The sequence below is a fragment of the Hydra viridissima genome, unplaced genomic scaffold, assembly GCF_058129835.1.
Source record: "Hydra viridissima isolate aposymbiotic clone 2 unplaced genomic scaffold, HvirCarnegie_v1 scaffold_2, whole genome shotgun sequence".
NCBI classification, from domain to species: domain Eukaryota; kingdom Metazoa; phylum Cnidaria; class Hydrozoa; order Anthoathecata; family Hydridae; genus Hydra; species Hydra viridissima.
Genome location: NW_028324301.1, coordinates 4155001 through 4176803, shown reverse-complemented (window position 1 = coordinate 4176803; position 21803 = coordinate 4155001). Strand labels below are relative to the sequence as shown.

The following is a 21803-nucleotide window of genomic DNA, read 5'->3' as shown; positions in this document are numbered from 1 at the left end:
TCTTTTTTTTCTACGATCTATGGTGAAGTTCGTAATAGGAATGTTAACATTAATAAAACTTGTGTCTTAGCTGATTTTTATTGTAGCTGTGCAAATTGCTGAAGCTGCCATATTTTGCTCTTAGTTCCTATCTTATCTCACTTAGCCTTCATAAACTGAAGTTCTATACAAGATGTTTTACTTTTCTTTGAACATTTGCATATCATGTAAAGTTTTTAATGAAAGATATCACATTTTTGAATTTTCACAAGGTTTAATGGAACTTTTACACGTTGCTACACCAAAGATGCTCTCAATGATAAATTTATGAACAAAAGTTCTTGTGCAACAAAAGGTCTTTGTGCAACAAAATGTTCTTTGTTAAATCTGTTGCTCTCTTTCATTCATTAATAATCCTGTTAACGGATAAAAATCTTAAAAAATTTGCTTTAAAATCTTTTTATACTTGAGGAGTTGGAGGTATTCAAGGGAAAGGAGTCGGTCTAGAATGTTTTCAGAGTAATTAGAGCATTAGAAAATAGTTTTGCAACTCTGTGTAAAGAACAAATTTTGCAAAAAAAATACTTATGATTTTGAAAATTAAATTCTAAAATTTTTCAAAAGATGGTTTCTAATCATTTACATATACTAAAACAAAAAATGCCCAGCCGAATCTCGTTTTGAAAGTGTCCTACCTATATGAAGATAATATTTAGATTGATCAGGCTCTACAGATTTTATAAGGTTACTGGAAGTTTTTTCTAAAACATTTATATAAAGCTATATTGAGCATCGACCGTCTTCATTAAAATATTAGCAATATTTCAAAGCCACAGGGAAACTTCGCAGAATGTTATTTTGACGAATAGATTTATTTTGTTTAAACCAACTTGCTGATTAAGTTATTTACATTATGATTCACGATATTTTCCACCACCCAACATGACGTTAAAGTTTGCAACCTCTTTTATTTTTTATCTTCGTAATCGAAAATTTTGCATAAAAGCCGACAATATGTTTTTTTAAAGCTAAGGTAATTTGGGTGCCATCTTTACCAATTGTTAAAAAGAGGTTTAAAACAAAAGTTTGATAAAGGGCTGTTCTTGGATTGCAATACAAACTTAATTGAAAAAACAGAGTTTTTTTAAATCGCCGTGGAAACAAAATTTAACAGATTAAGAAACTTCTAGACAACTAGTAAATAACACTTAATAACGTTTAGACTTGACTAATACAAAATGACGCAAATCCTTTCATTGCGGTGCAACAGCTGCGTTTCTAAAAATTCTTCTAATTTTTCTTCTTATTGTTTGACGGAACTCCTTGTACATGAGACAATAGATAATAGGGTCGAGGATTGTTGATAATTTAGCGAACAAAGCACAAATTGACAAAAAGCCTTCGGGTAATTCACGTCCTAAAGATAAAAAGAAAACACACATCGCATAAGGGCTCCATACTATAAAGAAGGATGTTACTGTGAGAAACGCGCTGATAAAATCTTGTCTTGCCAACTTATATGTAGCCTTTGTAATTACTGCTTCTTCTCCGGAATCTGCTTTGCACAATTTCAACATGTTTCGAAGTTCTAAATGCACTTTCAAAGTACAGTAAAAGATAACACCCACAGGGATACAATAGCAGAATACTAACAGTGCGTATAAATAACTGCGTTTTGACGAGTCATTAGGGTACATATTGATTGTGCATCGGTAGTTGTTATCTGTTTCTTTTACTATCTCATTCCAACCAAGTAAAGGAGATGCCGACCAAAACAACCCGTAAATCCAACTCGGTATTATAAAATAAAGAGCACTTTTCTTTGAACTTGTGAAGAAATTTTGTATTTTCAGCGGATAAGCAATAGTTATGTAACGGTATATACACAAACTGACCAAATGCGATAGTGCAGTCAGAGCTAAACACAGTACAATAAATCCGCTTGCTTTGCATACTTTTTCGTTAGTGGGATGATCTTTATTAATATAACCATAAACTTCATTTGGATATCCAAAAGTGCACTGTACGCAATCACATACTGCGAGGCTCATTAAAATTATATCACGCATATCTTTGGACCGTCCTTTTGAAACTATTGCCATGACCACGCTTAAGTTCAGGAGGATAGCAAATCCACATAAAAAAGACGATAGCACAATCACAGAAACCAACGCCATCCATAACGTCAATATTTTGAGTAGGGACGATATTTTGGGTCGATGTACTATGAAAAAAAAGAGCTTTTTTTTTGTATCTCATTTCTTAGCCATTTTTAATTTTTTTTTTTTTTTTAATTTATTTTTAATCAGTTCATTGTTTACAGGCTATTTTTTAATTCAAAAATCTGTTTTTTTACATTACAATATTTTATATGATCTATAAATTGATAAGTAAAGCTTAAAAATGTTGGCTTAAATTTTGAAGAAGCTTTTGTATGAGGAATATTTATTTTTCTATTCGTATTTCAGCTATTTCAAAATTAATCGCATTTTTTAAAGATATTCAATGTATTTAAGATAAGAGAAAGTCTTCGCAACTTTTTGATATAAACAAGATTTTTTTTTTTGAAAAGGTCTTCAACCAATCGTTTAAAAAAAACTGGTGGTTAATAAATGTTGTTACATGAATTTTTTTCCGATAGTGAATTAGAAATAATTTCCAAAAATTATTTAGAGGGTGTTCATTTCTTATTTAACACTTAGTTACCAGTCTTACTTACCAGTTAGTTACCAGTCTTACTTACCTGGATAATTTACTTTCATAGACTCTTAAAAGAGAGCTGTCTTTCAAACCCTAAAATTCTAACATGCTCTTAAGGATAACTATGAAAATATAAATCATGCCCATCTTGCTCACAATTTTTTTTTTAATTCAGGTTTTTCATTCGTAAGCATTACAATTTGGGTCAAATAGAGGCTTTTCAATGTGCATTCTTTATTCACACATTTTTATCTCTTGCAGCGCTGTAAAATCTTTCGCAATTAGGTTTATCTCTTTGAAAAGTAAATAAACTCATTGAAACTAACTCCTATTGCAACCCCGGCCATTTTTTAGGGTTTTTTATTTTGTTGATTTTTTTTTTTCTTTGTCATTGAGACAAAAAAAAAAAAAGCGACTTCAAAATAAAAATAAAAACAGATTTATAAATACAATCGGCTTGATCGCGAGGGTGATTTAAATTATAAATGGGTTAGGATAATATTCTATGTACAAATATATACACATTTAGCATATTTTAAAACTTGAATACATCGTGGAATTGAATTGAAATTGAAATTCAGATCTTCTTTTGCGACAAAAACGTTTGTAATTCAATTGAATCTTAATACATGAGAGGTTTGAGATTAGCTTGGCGGTACTGTCAATAGTTCTATTTTAGTTTCTGGTCTTTAAAAACCACTATTTGAAATAAAAATGAAATGGGCACATCTAAAGTCTGAACAGAAAACCTTGTTTGCAAACGCAATCTGATGCCTAACAATTCTCACCTCGTTTAATCGACAAACAATACCGTTCCAACTGCAACAAGAATTCTTTGCATTTAAAACAAATTTGAAGACTACACGGAAAAAACCACAGATGTCCCATAAACTTTCGCACTTGCATCTTTTTTATCATGTGCTGGTGTTAACCTAATACTTCTGACAATATACAAGCAAAAAACCGCCGTTACCAATGGCTATCGAGCTGCTTAAAAATGTTTAAGATTAAAGACTGCTTAAGTCTTCAAACACAAAATTCCGTTTTTTCTCAAAAGCAGAAAAAAGTGGACAACTGCGGTTCTTCCCCTGTAGTCTTCAATTGTTTGTTAATGTCCTTAAAAAATATTTTTGTTAGAATAATTTAAAGCTGTGTAAACAAGTGGAGTAAGCGAGTTTAGCTACCTTACTAACATCAGCGCTTATTTTTGTTTTTTCTTTTTTCCTTTGTCATTCTAAAATATTTTAAAAAATTGCAAAGTTCTCAAAAATAAGTCTGAGATCTGAGCTGCATTCAATAAATCGTCTTTTTGATTCTTTGGTGATCATTTAAATCTGTGACAGCTAAACTAAGGATCTTAAATTTTCAAAGCTCTCCTAAATTCTAAAAGCTCTACTAAATTTTAGTTTGTTAATCAATTTTATCTCACGCTAAAATACCACTGTGACCTGCATTAATCCAATTTCTAATAGGTCAGTATGAATTGCTTTAAACATATTGAAGAAGCAGAATTTAAAAAAAAAAACTTTCTTTTTATAATCAGGTGAAGGTTTATTTGCTCCGCGAGTAATAAAAAAATGACAACTGGTATAAAGTTTAAAAATTTTACAAATTTTTGTTAATCCTAATTCCACGCTGTTAACTTATTATTTGCTTATTTTCTTATTTTAGTTCAAATAATTTTACTTCCTCAAATTTTATCTTTAAACTTGGTCTTTTAAATTCTTTAAACTTGATATGAAAATTTGATCTGATTGACAACTTTTATCACAATTTTGGTATCGGCATATTTATTGAGCAAATTTAATGAAGAGGGTATTTCAACACCTTTTTTTTTCTCATGACTCACTCTATTCTTCTCAGATATCAATATATCGCTAGCATTTATCTTGTTTTTTCTTTTTAGATTTTCATTTTATTTCGACTTCGGAGCGCATTTACACCAAAGTCGAAATAAAATGAAAATCTCAAAAGGAAAAGAAAACGAAGTATAAAGTTCCGCATGCGTCGTGTCAACTTTAATTGCTATTCGCATTTGAAGTTCATTCTTAGTTAAAAAAAAACGCCAGAGTGATCGTAGTTTCTCTTCTAAAAAAGTTTTAAAATATCTACTCTCTTTTCACGTAGTTATTTCCAATATTTGTTTAGCATCACTTAAAAATATCGAGAAAAAAAAGAAGAACACTACCAGACAAGATCGTAGTAACAACTCGTTACGAAATAGAACGAGTTGTTTTATATAGTGGTAACTCCGAGTTGTCGACAATAACAACATTAAATTAACTCAAACTTATATACTTCTTGTAAGGAAATAATAATAAAAAAAAAGACATTACTTTAAAATTAGTTCGTCTATTAACGATTAGTGATGCAGATGAGGGCTTTACTTGAAGACAACAAACCTAATAAAAAATATTTCATCATTACAAATTTGTATGTAATAAATACAAAATTGTATATAATAAATACACTTTAGCTTTACTTTAGTGTAATAGCCTATTATCAAGCAGTTTTTTGATACTTTTAACATTGTTGATCTATTTTTTCTTTGTTTTTCACAGACTCAGTTGAAAGTTAATATGAGATGGAGGATAATGACTGGCTTTAACCGATCGTTCATTTCTTTTTTGAACGACATAATTTGACCTACACCAATATGAATGCGGGATCTTGACCGATTTACTTTACCCTATTTTGAGATTAATTTAAGACTTTGAAAGACATCACCAACTTACAAGTTTGTAATGAACGATGGTTATATGGTTACGTTTCAATTAAATTAACGAAAGATAATCTCATAGTTCATATTTGTCAAATAATTTTTTAAACAACCTTTTGTAATTGTAAAATAACTTACTAGACTAAAAATGAGTACATTTCTTGTTTATTTTATATTACTTTCCAGGGTTATCTATATCAAACTTAGAAAATAAAGTATTATCTTATTATATCATTTTAAAAACCTCTGGACACGTTTTCACAAAAAAAAATACTGGAATCAAAAGTAGTTATCATGAAAACAATTTTCTTGATCCATCGAAATTATAGACGTGTAAAAAAGTGCAACAACTTTGATAACTGAAATTGATTCAAAAAAGGTTCACAATAAAAAGTAAAGAAAAAATAATGGTAACTAACTTGGTTGAATGAACTCCGTGTTTATAAAATAAACTTAAACCCCCCACCCACCCACCCATCCTAAAAATTACATTATGAAATTAATAAACAATGAAAAACAAAAGTTGTTTATCAAAAATACTTTTATAAAACTCTTTATTTGCATTAAAAAGAATTTATTTTTTTACTTATAAGCGTCGGAAAAGAATATAAAACGTTTATTTTAGTCATCTTCAAGGCAACTTTGATTTTCCCTTATTAAAATTCATTTTTCAATCAAAGGAACTGTTTTTCAATTGAAAGGCAAATGTTTTTGAAAGAGCTGTCGCAAACGTTATTTGAAAAAAAAAAATTTTTTTTCTCACAAATTTATCTAATGGACCAATTTACATTAAGTTTATAACATTTTGACTTTTTTCCAAATAAATGGTTTTCTGTATCATAAATGGTTTCCTATATCATAAAATGAATCAACTTTTATGTAAAAACATTGAAAAGAGCTAAATTCCTCTAAATTTTTAAAAAAGGTCACCATGAAACGTTTAACAACTTTCAAGAACTTTCTGGAGTTTTTTAAAAGTACATATAAAAGATTTGTGAGAAAATAATTCAATGTCATATTTGTTTACATTTGTGTATATTTGCTTATACTTTTTTAGTAGCAATACAAATCGTCAAGATAAATTATACTATAATACAGAAGAACGAGGTTATCTGGACCAGTAATCTGATGAAATATCAGCAGTCAGATAGGAGAAGAAAGCTTGACAAGGTGTTGAAGACTTATAATGTGTCAGAAGGGGAAAATATGTTGTCTTAAATAAACTTTTTGATTTTAAAAAAGTTAAAGGTTAAGGGTTATTCACTGAAGACAAACAGCTTTTACTATCGAGCAGCAATTTATAAGTCAATATTTAAAGAGACTGTTAAGTTGAAGAAAAAAATGAGTAAAAAATTACAGATATAATAATGATTCCAACATTTTGACGGACAGCACATCGTAGAAATTGAATATTGGATGGTGCTACTTAAAAAAGAAAAAAATGGATGTATTGCGTTTGAAAGGCTGAAAGTATTACGCAGAATTTGGCGAAGTTCTTGATGATCAAAGATCACAGCGCCAGTTTTTATCTAGGGGGGCCCAGAAAACCCTTCTTTAATGTTCCCCACAATGGATGGGAGACAGAAAAACTCTCTGAAGGCTTAAGAACTTTTTGTCTTTAAACAGTTATTTTAACGCCTGATTCAAAAACAGTAGTCTGGTTATAACGTTATTTTTTAAAAGAAAGATCATTAAGATCTTTGGCTGTAAGCTACCAAAGTGTTTTTTTATTAGAATGATGAGCTTCAAATTCATTCGCTACATCAATTAAAGAAATTTCTTTAAAAATAGTTTTGTTGAAATAAAAAGTATAGATAAGGACTTGAGACTTTTCTGTACCATTCTTGAATCGTCGTTAAAGTCACCTTCAAGATGCTTCTTCAATACTTTCAACTAATTGGTAACATAGTGTTTGCTTACTGCTTTCAAAAACAGCTACTCTACTTCTGAAAACAGCTTGGCTGCTTAATCAAATATGTCTCTGATGGCGTTAATAATAGAATCAATGGCTGCATAACAGATAAGGTTGTATTGCTTTTACGGATTTTTCGGATATGTTACCGTTATTGCCTCTTGTTTTCCTATGATGTAATGTAGTATAGAGTAATTGGATTTTTTTTTTCCTTTTTCGGAAGACTAGGAGGTGAAATGGCTTCTATTTTGCTAGTTGACAACTTTATCTTTTAGTAAATCAAGTTGAAATCACCTTCGTTTCTGATGCTCTCCAACTTTTGAACAATTAAATCAACAATAACTTTTCATTCTGTAAGATTTTTTGAGAACTTGTCTATGTATACAGACGTTAACTTAAATTCAGGCCGAAACAAAAACTGAATAAGTTCATTTGGTTTTTACAGCCCTCAATCATTGATTGTATCAAAATCTAAATCTTCTGCTAACGGTTGCTCCCATAACTCCATCAAAGCTTTGTAGTTATCAAGTAACTTTTTAAAACACTTTGTCCAACTGTTCCACCTTTTTTACGCAAAATTTATTGAGCTTTTGGATGTACGAACATGGCAATTCCTTACATTCTCGCTTTATATTCTCCATGATGTTTTCCAAAATATCTCGTTTAAATAAATATATAACTAATACGCATATTTCCCCCATGGTTTATGAAAAATATCATTAAAAAACTTGGGGTACTCTTTAAGTCTGGCAATCAATTTCAAAGATTGTGCAATTCTTCATAGCATCATGAAGAATTGCACAATCTTTGAAATTGATTGCCAGATTTAAAGAGTGCCCCAGACAATCAGTTGCCAAATCTTTCAGTTGTTAGGCAAAGATATTTGTGTTATGATTCCAAACCCCTTCTCTATTGTTGCGTCATTATACTTTTAGCCAGAGAAATTGTCAAAATTTAAGTGAAGCATTAACAGAATTCTCTTGATTGCATTTTCAATGCTTTTACTTTTGATATTAGCATGATCATAAAATTCAATAAACTCTTCTGAGACGTCTAGGTGGCCATCACGGACAGCATGTATAATGACAACTATTCCATGCCATGATGAGGGATCAACCATGATGGAAAAGAATTTTCGTCCACGAATTGTTGAAACTTTAACTTTTAAAAACATTAGATGCCATGGTGTGCAATAATTTGTTTTGAATTTCATGGTAGGTGTATTGTGTTCAATCTGCCTTTGAAGATGTTTCAATATGTTTGGTCATTATTATTGAGCCCTTACAATGGGATTCCTTGACGTGGAAGATATTTGGCGTGATATTTGAGGCATTTGATAACGTCTAGATAATATTTACGTTCAACTTGCCTCCATTGGGTAATTTGATTATCAACCATTTCCTCAACGTTGTTACAATGAGGAGCAACCAAATGATAGGCGGGTAAGGCTTAATGACAAGCAGATTTTTGATGTGTGTGCTTATTTCCAAAGAATTGGAAATAATTTCAAAATAGGCATCCAAATTAGGTGCCTACTTTAAGCTTGGAAATAGGCACCCAATTTGGATGCCTATTTCCAAGCTGAAAACGTTGTACATATGTAAGAGGCCTCCTTGTTTTTCTGATCTTTTAAATTGCCTGAATAGAAAGAATATGATTGAACTATAATCTTTTTAACTAACAAATTGTTTTTCTTCAAAATTACATTATACCAAAAAAAATAAATAAATAAAAAAAAATAATAATAAAAATAAAAATAGCAAAAAAAAAAAAAAGAAAAAAATTACAATTACTTGCCTTTATAATGAAAAATCCATGAAAACATTTTAAACCAGTGCGCTTAGCATGAACGCAGCTTATCTCCACTTATCTCCACTTTTCGGTTTAGGGAAAAAAATCCGCTGGAGGATGGAAGGGCTTATTTATTTTAATACAATTCGTTACCACTTGTGACTCTTGATATTTGTGATGATGTTTTTTAATCTGAAACTGTTTGCGATGATTTTTTGCTCAGACTGTTTTTCATTAGACTTAAAAAAACACGCTATCTATTTATGATTGTTTTGACTCATCACTTATTGAGCTCGATGTAAACTTAATTTCATGCAACTCAATATTTTTCTCTTTTATCCTATTTCACTTTGTAAAACGTAAACGAAAAATAAAACAAAAAAACAACAGCAATTTTTGTAATAGAATCAATATTATATGCTGAATAGAATTAATATTGCGAGTTTAGAGTTCTGAAAAATAAATGTTGTTTTTGGGTGTTTTTTTGGTTCGTGCAAAAATATTTTGGAAAAAAGGGAAAAGGGGGGGGGGCAAGACAAACCCTTACGAATCCAACTTATGGAATGCAATAAAGATGATACTTATTGACACGAACAACGTTAATGTTAGAAAAAGTAAAGGAGTTGTTGTCAAATTGCAACATGTTCTCGGAGAAGAGTGTTACCAAACCACAAGTAAGACTTTAGAGATTGTAAGCAGATTCATTTTATACTTGGAAATCTATTGGTTTACTAATCAGATGTACAATAAAAATGACAACAAGAATAAGCATTGTACTCATTGGAGAACGACTGGAAGTAGGAGGCATCCATGTACAACATACCAAAAAATAATTATTGTAGAACGCATAATCAAAGTGATGTTGGAACATACATCACTTGATTGTGCGTTTTGCTGTTACCTTTTTGAAAAATAATAAAAAAGTGGCGTCCCCTAGCGTTCCCTGGCGCCGACACTGTTTTAGACATAAGTAGATTGAATTAGGATACAAAAATGATAAGGTTACAAGAACATGAAGTTTTAAAAAAGGTAATAACCCTACAGTTAGATTAGAAATATAGCTGAACTTTGCTCGATTCTGATAATTTAATACTTTTTGTTTTCGTTTATTTTTAAGCTCTGGCAAAAAACAAAAACAAAGTCTTGGTGTTCTATGAGCTGGATTCATTACATTTACAAAAATTTCTTGAATGAATGTAGTGTTGCACTACCTTCTCTCTACTCTGGACTTTGTAAAAAAAGCTGAAAAATTTAAGTAACTCTTAAGAGCAATTTTAAATAATAGATAAACTTTATTTTGGCAAACAAATTAAGTCCTTAATTCAGTCTAGTAATTATATAAGTGTTATAATGTATTACATACCAAGCACAAATGAGCCTAGTTTTTCAATTTACTCCTGAAAGTGAAAATTTATTTAAAAAACATTAACTTAAAAAGCTACTTAAAACTTGTGGATTTTTCTCAACTTTCCCTCCCAGGTGTTTAATCTAGATGAACTCCTGTGACTATATAGTATAACAAACAGATAGTTTAAAACTTGACAAAACAGGAAGCATTACACATTACACATCAACATTGATACTCAGACTTTTGATAATATTTAAAACCGTTTTAATTTGATGTTTCAAACTGGGTAGTAAAAAACTGAATAACTTTTAAAGGAAAAATGTTTTTTAGTATGCTTCAAAAAGTATAAAACCAAAAAGATTTTAGCACTAACTTTTAGGAGAAGTTATGTATATGGACACAAATTTTATAATGCACACATTCTTTAGATAAATTTAGTATATATATTAGTTCAAAATGTCTTTGGTATTTAGTAATTTTTTTATTATATGGCACTAAAATAAGAAAACCTGTTATTTCCATATAATAGAACTCCATCACAACTTATAACATCTTTTCAACAATGATACGTTTTACAACAGTCACACACACATATATACGTGTATATATATATATATATATATATATATATATATATATATATATATATATATATATATATATATATATATATATATATATATATATATATATATATACGTATATATGTGTTTGTGAGAATGCTACGCTTTCTTCTTATTGGCTGTACCCGTATTTATATACTTCTTGGTTTAAATATCACACCATTTATTATGTTTTAAAGCATGATGTACTAATTCCTAAGACTTCTTGAATATTTCAAATAAATGTTGATAGATGGTTATTTGTTCGTACAACTTTATTTACTAAAAATTCTTTATAATTTGGTTTGAATATACTCTATGTACTCTTTTTGAATCTAGATAACTTGCTTAGAGGTTGAGAAACATTATTTTTACAACACTGACAAGTACGAATGGTTAAAAAAAAAAAGATTTTGTACAATTAAAAACGGGTTAATGAAAAATTTCTCTTGCCTTTTTTTCGTCATTTCTTCAACTTAACTTTAGAAATCAGTAAGAAAATAGTAGCTATTCCCCCTCCCCACTTTTTTATTTTATTTATCTTAATCCACTCCTTCAGGCGGACTATGATACAGTTTATTGTAAACTTCATCCTAATTAAAAAATAAAACTGTTTGTTGTCGATTTATCTATATCAAGTAGCAAAATAAAGTTATGTTAATATATGCAGTTCCTCATTGGTAAAATAAGTAGTGCTATTACCTGAGGTCAATAGTTTAAGTGTGTTGCAATAAATTACGTCTGTAAGGGTGATAGTCGGCGCTATTCCATTTTACTCGTTTTTTTTTAAGTCTAAACATTTCACATTTAACTGAACTAAATAATTAATGTTATTTAGTGTAAGTAACTTAAATTATTTAGTTTTTATATTCTATTTATTTTAACTCAATTTTAAAAAAATATAAAACTTTTTTGCATAAATAAAGCTCAAAAGATATTATCACTTTTTAACGAAATAACATTTCTTATTTTACTAGCGATTACATACTGCATATATTAACATAATGGCATATATTATTTTGATTTAATATAGATGGTAATAAAATGAGAATTCCGTCTGGTTTATATGTCTTTACGTAGCTATTGTTACTTAGTTCATTTGTTTCGTGTTATCAAAATTTGTTCGTGTTTTTAGCACAATTGCTATTTTTTAAAGTTATTTAGTTTTATCATCATATTGAGTTTTGATAAAATCAACTTTTAAAGCCATGTGCTCTATCATGAACTCTACCATTATTAACTCATCGTTTAAACAGTTAAAAGCTGTTCTTAATAAAAATAAATAACAAATTTTAAGTTCAACTTTTTAACGAACAAGATATTAATGGAATTTGTTTCAAAAATCGTTTTTCCTTTATGTTTATCCCTCGAAATAATCAAACTTTGCTGAACAATTTATTGAATTTATAAAATTATTAGAGCAGCTAAAGTATCTTATATGCTTTAATAAACAATATCTTATATGCTTCATGTATACACTTTCGTATTTCCTAATATTTTAAAAAACAATTTTATTTGCTTCTTAGAACCTTAATTAGTTAAAATAAACCAAGTATTTCCGACTTCCCACAAAAATGAATAGTCTCGGTTAACTTTGAGTTCGAAAGTTTTACCACATAAATTAAGTTTAAAGTGTGTCTGTCATTGAAAATAGCATCTAAAAAAAATTTTAAAGAAGAGTCGTGCATTTTCTCATAAGTAGCCTGGTGCTGAAACACACAGTAGATTCAAAATATCATTCTAAGAATTTGAAACATTTCTTTTTATCAAGTTTTATAATGTGATCAGTTTTTGGATACGTTTTTTAATGACATTTTTCATAAAATATTTATTTGATTGGAACTGACGGGAAAAAAACATGAAGAAAACCATGAGGATCTTTGTAAAATCACGAAGAAAATAATTACCATGTTTTAGATTAAAAGAGATTTTGTCTTAACAATCAACAAAAACGGCATAGGCACTGGTACTCCAAAGAAGCCGAGAAATATGAATTGCTAGAAAACATTCTGGTTCACAGTTTTTCTTGTAAAACCATTTATTGGTAGTAAAGTCCTTGCGAGATGCTTCAGCTATTTCATGGAATTTTTCATCGGATTTTATGCTGATAAGTTTATATTGATATAATAGCAATTGTCAAGTGTTGTATAACTCAATGAATGGGTAACCTTGAGCCTCAAGATCTTAAGGTGGCTTCACAGGAAATGTTTTTTTTTAGTAAAATAACTTAAATCTGTTCTAAAATCAGTTTTATAAATTCAATTTAATGAAAATAACAATAAAATATAAATGCTTATTGAAAAAAAAAAAAAAAAGAGGACTTTATTTATAAAAAACGCATAAAAAAGCATATATTTATTTATTTTTCAAAACACGATTAAACCAGAATGGCTAATTAAAACAACTCGCAACTTTTCAATATTATTATCTGATATATGAGGTAGAGGATGAACTAAGATCAATATATAAAAACAAAAACATTTCTTTTAAGTCCCTAAAAACTGAAAATTGACTAATTTTTAGGGGGTAGGGTTCAAAAAAAGACTTAGCAATCAATAAATATTCATTCAATTATCAAGATTCTAGTTCATTCTCTACATATATATGTATTGGACAATTAGGGAAAATTTGAAGGTCTAAGCATTTTTTAATGTTGAGATATCGTGTTTTGAGTTTATAAATTATGTTAAAATCTTCATTTTTAGATATAAGGCAAATAAGTTAAAAAAGTTTTAAAAACATCCCTTTTTGTAGCTATTTTTTGATAATTGTTCTTGATCTTTATCAATCCAACCTTTCCTAATTCCTCTCAACTCTTTTCTTCTTCTTTTTTTTTTGGTTGTCCTTTTTTCACCATATTCTGTAACCGCTTTCGGTCTTTTTTTACTGAACTGGTTATTGTATTTTTTCCAAAGTCTAGATTTAAATGCTTAAATACACGATAAATACCAGATGAACCTTCATTAAAAGAAAGAACTGCTGAGTTTACTCCCATTTCAAGAACATCTGTCTTTACATAAACATTTTTAGGACATCGGGACCAGATGATATTATTTAGTCCTTCATTACAATTTTGAGTTTGCCCATGAAGACATTTTTTCAATAAACTGTCATTACTCAATTCATCAAAGTCTTTCTTAATAATTTCATAAATCCATTCAGGCAAGTTTAATTTAGGAGAATAGTTTTCATCTGCATCTGCATTTTTACTTTTTTTCCACTTCCATTACTTGTATCTTCGACATCAAACTTTAACTTTTTAGAACTGATACATGAAACATTTTCAGACAAGTTACCAGTTACATTCGTATCTTTAATACATTTGGTGTGCTTGTTACCACTAAATTTTCTCTTCTTAGATCTTGAAGTATTCTTATAATTACCCATTATATATTTAATTTATTAATCTAAAAAAATATTTCAAGTAAACATTGTATCAACACAACTTGTGTTAGTATAATGGTTTTGTCACAAGAAGTAATTAAATGATCGTGAAATGATGCAATTTTAATAAGTGGAACGGTTTTATTTTTAAAACTGAACATGGTTAGCCTCTAAACTAAATCTTTTATAATTGCAGAACACGAAAACATAACAAAAGAGTGGTTAAACAAAAGTTTTCATACTGCTTTTTTCCGTTGCTATAGGCGTTGCTAAGGAAGCTACTTTATATCATACCTGCAAAATGCAAAATTGTTGCTTAAAAAATTTAAATTATTAAAAAATAATTGTACCATCATTTTCAGCATTGTTAAAAGTCTCAAAAATCATGTTTTTCAATTTTTTTTTTTTTTTTTGATTTTACACCTTTTATTTCCTGTGAAGCCACCTTAAGGGGAGTCAAGTCTAGAAGGACCTTCCTCAGAGTTTAAAAAAATTAGTAATTAAAATTTACCCTAAAAAAAATGTAATGTAAATATTGAATATACGGAGAGTTTTACTGGCATAATGTGCTCTTATCTTTAGAAACTATTTATTTTAACTTTCTGGTGTTTATGCAGATGCAGGTATTAAGCTAATAGTGCAAGAATATCAAGAAAATATCAACCAAAATCTTACCAAAGAAATATTGTACACTTCCCTGAAAATTTCACTTTATCACATATGAACTTGTATTAAGTAATATTTTAAAAAAATATTTAGGCGACCTTCCCCAAAGTGGAATCAATCTTGTCTTCATGAAGTCTATTTTGTATCAAAAATAAGACATTCAGAAAAATAAGTTTCGATGAACTTGGCGCAGATTTCTGAAAAAAACTATTTTAACCTGCTTTTTTTTTTTTTTCAAATGTATATTTCAAAGCATATATTTATGAAAATATATTTAATGGATAGAATCAACTTATATTGGCATAAGATAGTATTGAAATTTTTTAATTATGCTGTGTGATTTTAAAAAAATACAAATTAAGAGATAGGAAGGCTTCATAGATGAGAAATAGCTGAGGGTATCTCTCTTTATTGAAAATAATTTCATAATACAAAGTCTTCCATTTGCAAATTGTTGCAAATCATTGTTTATTTCTTAACTTTTTTTAATTCCAGTAATCAATAAAAAAAAATGTCGCTAATTTTACAAAATGTTTTTTTTTTTCAAAAAATGTCATGTAACAAACATTTTTGCATGATCATAATATACTTGTTAACATGATCATAATATACATGTTTGCATGATCATGTTGATTTTTAATCGCTCGGAAAGAATTTTAGGTATGTACCTAAAAGCACTCTAATGGGTGTTTTGAAAATAATTTCTATTTCAGGTGACACTTATAACGAAGTGTAAAAAAATGTTGCGGGGATGAAATGGAGGTATAAGATGAAGGTGTTTGATTGATGATAAACGTCTTTTGTAGAGAACAGAGTTTCACCATGATGCTAAAAAAGTTGAGCCGAATTCAAAAAAGTCATTTTAACAAAAATTGGTGAATTTTAAGCTTACGTGCTCAACAATTCTTAGATGACTGGTGTGACAAATATTTAAGATTTATTAGCACTTACTGTAACAATATAACCCTAGTTGCAGAGTTAGATTTCAAGCACGTATTTTTGGTTTCAATCAAAAGAAAAAAAAAAAAGATTACTAGAAAACGTTTTCCAAGTGTTTTATATTTATATAATTTATAGGTTTTGCTCTTTTTGTGTGTGTGTGTGTACTCAACATTTTACAACAATATTTTAACACTGCAGAAAAAAAAATCTTCAATTTAGAAGATAAAAAATGTGACAAATATCCCGCCCCCTTTACATTTTATTTTCCGGGAAACGGAAAATAAAATGTTAGTTGTTTAAATAAATGTGGATCTATTTTATAAAAGTTTTCAGTCTTGTAACAAATAATAGACTTTCACGAAATAGTTGAGATGTTGACGAGGCATAACTGCTGTTTAAGTACAAGAACATAATTTTTTAGCGTCAATTTGGTTGAGTTCATGTAGGTTACATGAAGTAAGACCGCCTAAATCAGGGAGTGAATGGAAGACAAAAGAAGAAGCGGAAAACCTGTCCGCTGGACTAAGAGCTCTTGTTAATTAAAAAAAAACCTTTGCTTAACAACTTACATAATGATAAAAGTGGTCAATAGAAAACTGGAGATTAGTTTTCAATGGACCACTTTTCGTAAAAAAAAAAAAAAAAACTGCAAAAAAATTACACATTAAACATTTTGGGACTAAACGAAGTGTATTTGTGCGTCGTTTACTGGCTTAATGTCTTAAAGAATGATAATTACTACTCGTTGTAAAACGTGGTTAAAGAAATTTAACGGCCAGGGATGATCTGCAGAAGACAATTGATGATTTAAGAAAAATTGATGAATAAATGCGGATACAATACTTGAAAGCTCTCCAAGATACTATACTAATTGGATTTAGAATTAACAATTTTATCATGATTTTTCAGCTAGATAGCTACCCTAGCTAAATATACAAGCTATGCAAGAATTTCCTTCTTCAGAAAAAAGCAAAGGGTTATTTCAAGATAATGACCTAGACCAGAAACGTAAACGTTACAAAGCAACAATTGCAACTGGAAATATCTGTAAGAAGTATGAAGATTAGTATATCACAACTATTTCTAAAAATTAGATGTTAAACTGTGCAAGACAATAATTAAGACACATGGAGAACATGACGAAAAAAATTAAGACACATGGAGAACATGACGAAAAAAAATTAAGACACATGGAGAACATGACGAAAAAAATTAAGACACATGGAGAACATGACGAAAAAAATTAAGACACATGGAGAACATGACGAAAAAAAATTAAGCTGAATGTATGAGATTTGTTTTTGAGTAATAGTATATTTTTAAAATTGTTTTTGTTCTTTAACCCTGCAATGCGTGTGATTTCTGTCTGTAATTCTCCTTTCATTTATATTGAGGTTGCATAGTGAAAATAATAGTGACATAATTTAGTGCCGAAGGGCACTAAAATATGTTACTATTTTTTGAACATTTATGAATATTTTTCGAACGAAAATTCGTTTAAACGAAAAAATATTCTTGTACGAAAATATTCGTTTAAGTTTTAGTAATTCTTACCTGACAACCGATTTGAAAATAACGTCGATAACTGAAACTTAAATTCTCTTGACACACTTAACTTATTAACAATTTAACTGCGTCGAGGGAGTTTTTTCTAGTATTTAAAAACCATCGCATATTAAATCTTCTAATAAGTAACCGTTTTTTTTTATTACCAGAAATTCGGATTGCCTTGACGCTAGGGCTTAGCTAAATTTCCCGAATTTAGTAAATAATTTACCATTATCCTACTAAATCTAATATTTTAGCAGGAAAATTTAAACCCAAAAAGTAGTACACAAAATAGCAAAAAGTTAGCAAGTAATTTAGCTAGAGAGTAGTGTAGCCATTATTTCAATTAGCAGCCTAACAAGTATATTTGTGTAAAATATTCCTTTAACAAATATTTTATTTATTGAACGAATATTATTCTACGAATATGAACGAATATATGTAAATGGAACAATTATTCGTTGTACAAATATGAAACGAATATTAAACTAATAATCGTAAAAGGAACGAACATTTTCGTAAAATATTCGTTTAATGAATATTCAACCCTGCCTAACTGACAGCATTTCTATCAATTTTGTAAAAACCAGCGGCTAATTTTAATGTTTGAAATTATCAACATCATCAATATAAGGTCATTACAATTAGGTCAGTTTTAATGTAAAAGTCCTATTAAAAAATTTTACATTAATATAAATCAAAAAAGATAAAATTTTAAAAAATGTTTCAGTACACAATTTTATTCAAAATCACACTTATATCAACAGCCATCCTTTAAAAGACCCAAATTCTCTGCTCTAATGGTATCTTCAATTTGATCCATAGTTATTCGACGTTTAGGATCACACCTGCAAGGATCTGGGTAGTAATTTGCTTTTGTTTTCATATAAGATATCCCATCTCTCCAATTAGTAGGCCAGTTTTTTATCATGTAAAAAGGTATTGGAAACACGGACACAAGGACTAAAAAAGCAGCAAATACTTGAGCCCAAACAGGATAAATAACATTCTTTGACCATGTTAGTGTCCCTTCGCTTATTGCTGGATCTAAAGGTTTCTGAAGAAAAAATATAAAATTTTTTTGCATTAAACACCAATCACGGGTTGCACAAATAATAGCTGAAATATATTTATTCCCGTTCGCCTTGCCAATCAAATTTTACTAAATTTATTTTTAGTTTTAAATGTTTTTAAAAATAAAAAAAAGGCTACGCATTGAGATGTAGCACAGTGGTTCAGGACTTAGAAATAACGGCGAAAGAAATCTTACTATCAAATATGAACGCACCATAAAGATTTTAGGAGTCAACGAATATAAATTTTAAGTTAAAAATTACTTTTTCGTGCATCAAATACATAAATACATAATATGCATCAAATATGCATCAAATGCAATAATGCATAATGTACATCAAATGCAAGTGTATCACACATTCAAAGTTTTTTTATATTCAAATATTATTAATTGGGAGCTTATTTATTTTACCTAATTACTTTAGTTAAATTTACAATTACAAACTTGTTTTTATCTATAATTTTAAGCAATTTTTGCTAATAATAAATAAACTTTAAGAAGTAAAATTTTGTACATGCATTTAAGATTGGTGATCATTAGTTTTGTATTTGGTTGGTATCTACATCATAATTTTTTTACAGTTTTCTAATTATAGTTAAGATGCTGATAAAAAATATATTATATCAAAAATCAGTTTGTAAATTTGTTATGATAACTAATAAATGCGGTGATTTGACTGCTTCTTATCATATAATAAATTGAACATCTTAACAGCAACAGTAACTTAACACACATTCAGTAATCCTAGGAACCAAAAACAAATTTGTTAACTGTCTGACCAAGTATGTGTATGTTGCAGTAACTAAGTTGTGAGTGACTCATTCTAAAGTAATTCAAACTGTTTATATCATAAAATAACAGGAAAACACTTACCTGGATACAGCCAACATAAGCCTGGTAATGAGGAGTTTTTTGAAGCATAGTTACAATATAGCCAATAAATACGATAATAAGAATTAATGGAGAAATATATTTCCAACAGATTAGCCAGAAGAGGTTTGGTCTTTTTCCAACCATATATTCAATATCATTTGAAATCCTAAAGAAAATCTTTAAATTAAAAACACAAAACACATGAAGAATGATTGAAGATGCTATATGGTCACAAAATTCTGGAATCATTAATTTCAAAGAGTAATCTGATTAGTATGTGAAGCCATACTACTCTTTTCTACTTAACATTCTGAACAACGTGCGGTTAATTAATTGGGAGCGATTATCAAAATATGATAAAAGCATCAACTATAGTGATCATTACAACATCTCATAACAGTATATCATTTAAATATAACCATATTACTATACCAAATTTAATTCTAACTAATAATGACATTATTAGGCTTTGCTACAAGGAAAATAATTAAAATTTAAATAAATTAATAACAAATGGGTTTTTCAATTAATTAAATACCAAATTAATTGATAATATTTGTTAGGATATATTGACTGCTAAAGAAATTTACTTGTCAGTTCCATAAACCCAACCAATTGCAATCACTTGGAATAAAGCAATAATAAGCAATGGAATAGGAACAGAGTAATCATCAAAAATTTGGAATAAGTAGAAACCATTACCCAAACAAAATATAACCTCCATTGCCAAAAATAGCAATGCAACTAATGCTAAAATAGAATATATTTTATATCATTTTTAAAATACCATTTTAAAATTTTTTACTTATACATGAAAAACTAAATGGTAAAAATGTTGAAATGAATACCCATAAAATACTTCTTCTTTATTGTCACCCATTTTAAGTCATAAAGTGGTGCAACTGCTCCTTCAATTGTTCCAAACTCAGAACCAATTCCCAACAGCACTAACATTAGGAAAAAAAGGACACCCCATAAAGGTGAAAGGTCCATTAATAAGAAGGCATCACAATAAGTGATAAAAGCTAAACCAGGTCCTGAACCAACCTTCATATAAAACAAAGCAATGATTAAAGTAGGTTTTACAAATTAACTGTATCAAACAAAAAAATGATGACAAAACCAGTAAGTTATACTGTTTTCATTGTCAACCTTTGTCACTGGAATTCCTGTCTTAAACTGCCTGTACCCAAGAAAAGAAAAAGTAACAATTCCAGCAAAAACAGATGTTCCACAGTCAAGCAAAACTATAACTACAGCATCACGAATACAATTGTTCTTTCGAGGCATATAACTGGAAAATGCTATAAGGGCCCCAAATCCAATGCTTAAACTATAAAAAATTTGTGTTGCTGCATCCATCCAAGTTTGAAACCTCAATAGAGCAGATATCTACAATTAAATCATTTTACATTAATTATGTTTTTTATTTATGTTTCTCACCAAGGTTATTTGAATAACAATAATTTTTGTTACTGTCATAGTTTAAAGATTGTGTTTACTACACAAACCTCAAACCATTAACATAGTTTCTTCATCAAAACCTTCAAACCAATCATTAACAAGTGTTTTTTTTTTTAGAGCAATAATTCTCAGTGTAATTTACTATTAGATTCAAGTTGAAGAAAATTAATAACTTCCATAAAATTGGAAAAACATTTCTTTTTAAAGTTAGACGACAAAAACTGATAAGTATAACTGCTAAAAATATAATGCTATAAAAGTATTTTAATACTTACATCAGTTTTAAAAAAAGCTTTGACTCCCTCCCCTGCTCCTTTAAGAGTCACAGCACGAAAAAATAGTATGAACAGTATGACATAAGGGAATATTGCTGTAAAATAAGCAGCCTGCAAAAAAAAAATTTTTTTGTTATAACATAGATATTAACTTATATTGAAACAAAAATAATAACTACATCAAAGTTACCTTCCCACTTGATTTCACTCCTTTTAAAACACAGACATACACTAATATCCAGGCAAATGCTAAACATCCAAAAATTCTCCAATTAAATTCACCACTTGAATGAAGGTTTGAGGAAACTTTAAGTGCATTGTTGTACCAGTAATATTGAGGTGAGTCTCGAACACAACAATCAGGAAAGTTGTCATATAGTTTTTGCAAATGACTTGTTATATTCGCAATTCTTGGATTGGATTGATTTTGACTCTTAAATGCTGTTAAATTTAATTCTAAATCGGAAAACTGCTTATAATTCAAACAAAACTTTCTTTGCCAAGGTAATTCACTTGTAAAAGACA

The 21803-nt window shown here is 28.9% G+C and overlaps 2 protein-coding genes and 1 long non-coding RNA gene across 8 annotated transcripts in view; all 3 read right to left on the bottom strand.

Moving 5' to 3' along the window:
- Positions 1 to 1104: 1104 nt before the first annotated feature.
- Positions 1105 to 11856, bottom strand: LOC145184103 (melanopsin-B-like). 5 transcript variants are annotated; one of them, XM_090080336.1, is made up of 3 exons: positions 11754 to 11856; positions 5016 to 5081; positions 1105 to 2203 (listed from the first exon to the last, which is right to left on the bottom strand). In XM_090080336.1, exon 3 carries the CDS (start codon positions 2154 to 2156, stop codon positions 1233 to 1235), a length of 924 nt encoding a protein of 307 aa, XP_089936462.1. In that variant the 5' UTR covers positions 2157 to 2203; positions 5016 to 5081; positions 11754 to 11856; the 3' UTR covers positions 1105 to 1232. The 5 variants fall into 5 exon arrangements, with proteins under 5 accessions (XP_089936462.1, XP_089936463.1, XP_089936464.1 ...); XM_090080337.1 differs by lacking the exon at positions 11754 to 11856 and adding an exon at positions 5537 to 5636; XM_090080338.1 differs by lacking the exon at positions 5016 to 5081.
- Positions 11857 to 13474: 1618 nt separating this feature from the next.
- Positions 13475 to 14563, bottom strand: LOC149891622 (uncharacterized). Its single transcript, XR_016449417.1, has 2 exons — positions 14282 to 14563; positions 13475 to 13967 (listed from the first exon to the last, which is right to left on the bottom strand). It is a non-coding gene; the product is annotated as an uncharacterized LOC149891622 (long non-coding RNA).
- Positions 14564 to 18229: 3666 nt separating this feature from the next.
- Positions 18230 to 21803, bottom strand: part of LOC145194210 (sodium-dependent neutral amino acid transporter B(0)AT1-like) — a 4815-nt gene continuing 1241 nt past the window's right edge. For both annotated transcript variants that reach the window (XM_090079442.1, XM_090079441.1), the window contains exons 3-9: positions 21469 to 21803; positions 21279 to 21389; positions 20692 to 20931; positions 20388 to 20586; positions 20130 to 20289; positions 19540 to 19705; positions 18230 to 18648 (exon numbers count right to left, since the gene is read on the bottom strand). The exon at positions 21469 to 21803 is cut by the window's right edge and continues 222 nt beyond it. In XM_090079442.1, coding sequence (XP_089935568.1) covers positions 18352 to 18648; positions 19540 to 19705; positions 20130 to 20289; positions 20388 to 20586; positions 20692 to 20931; positions 21279 to 21389; positions 21469 to 21803 — 1508 coding nt within the window. In that variant the 3' untranslated portion in view covers positions 18230 to 18351. The remainder of the gene's footprint in view (positions 18649 to 19539; positions 19706 to 20129; positions 20290 to 20387; positions 20587 to 20691; positions 20932 to 21278; positions 21390 to 21468) is intronic.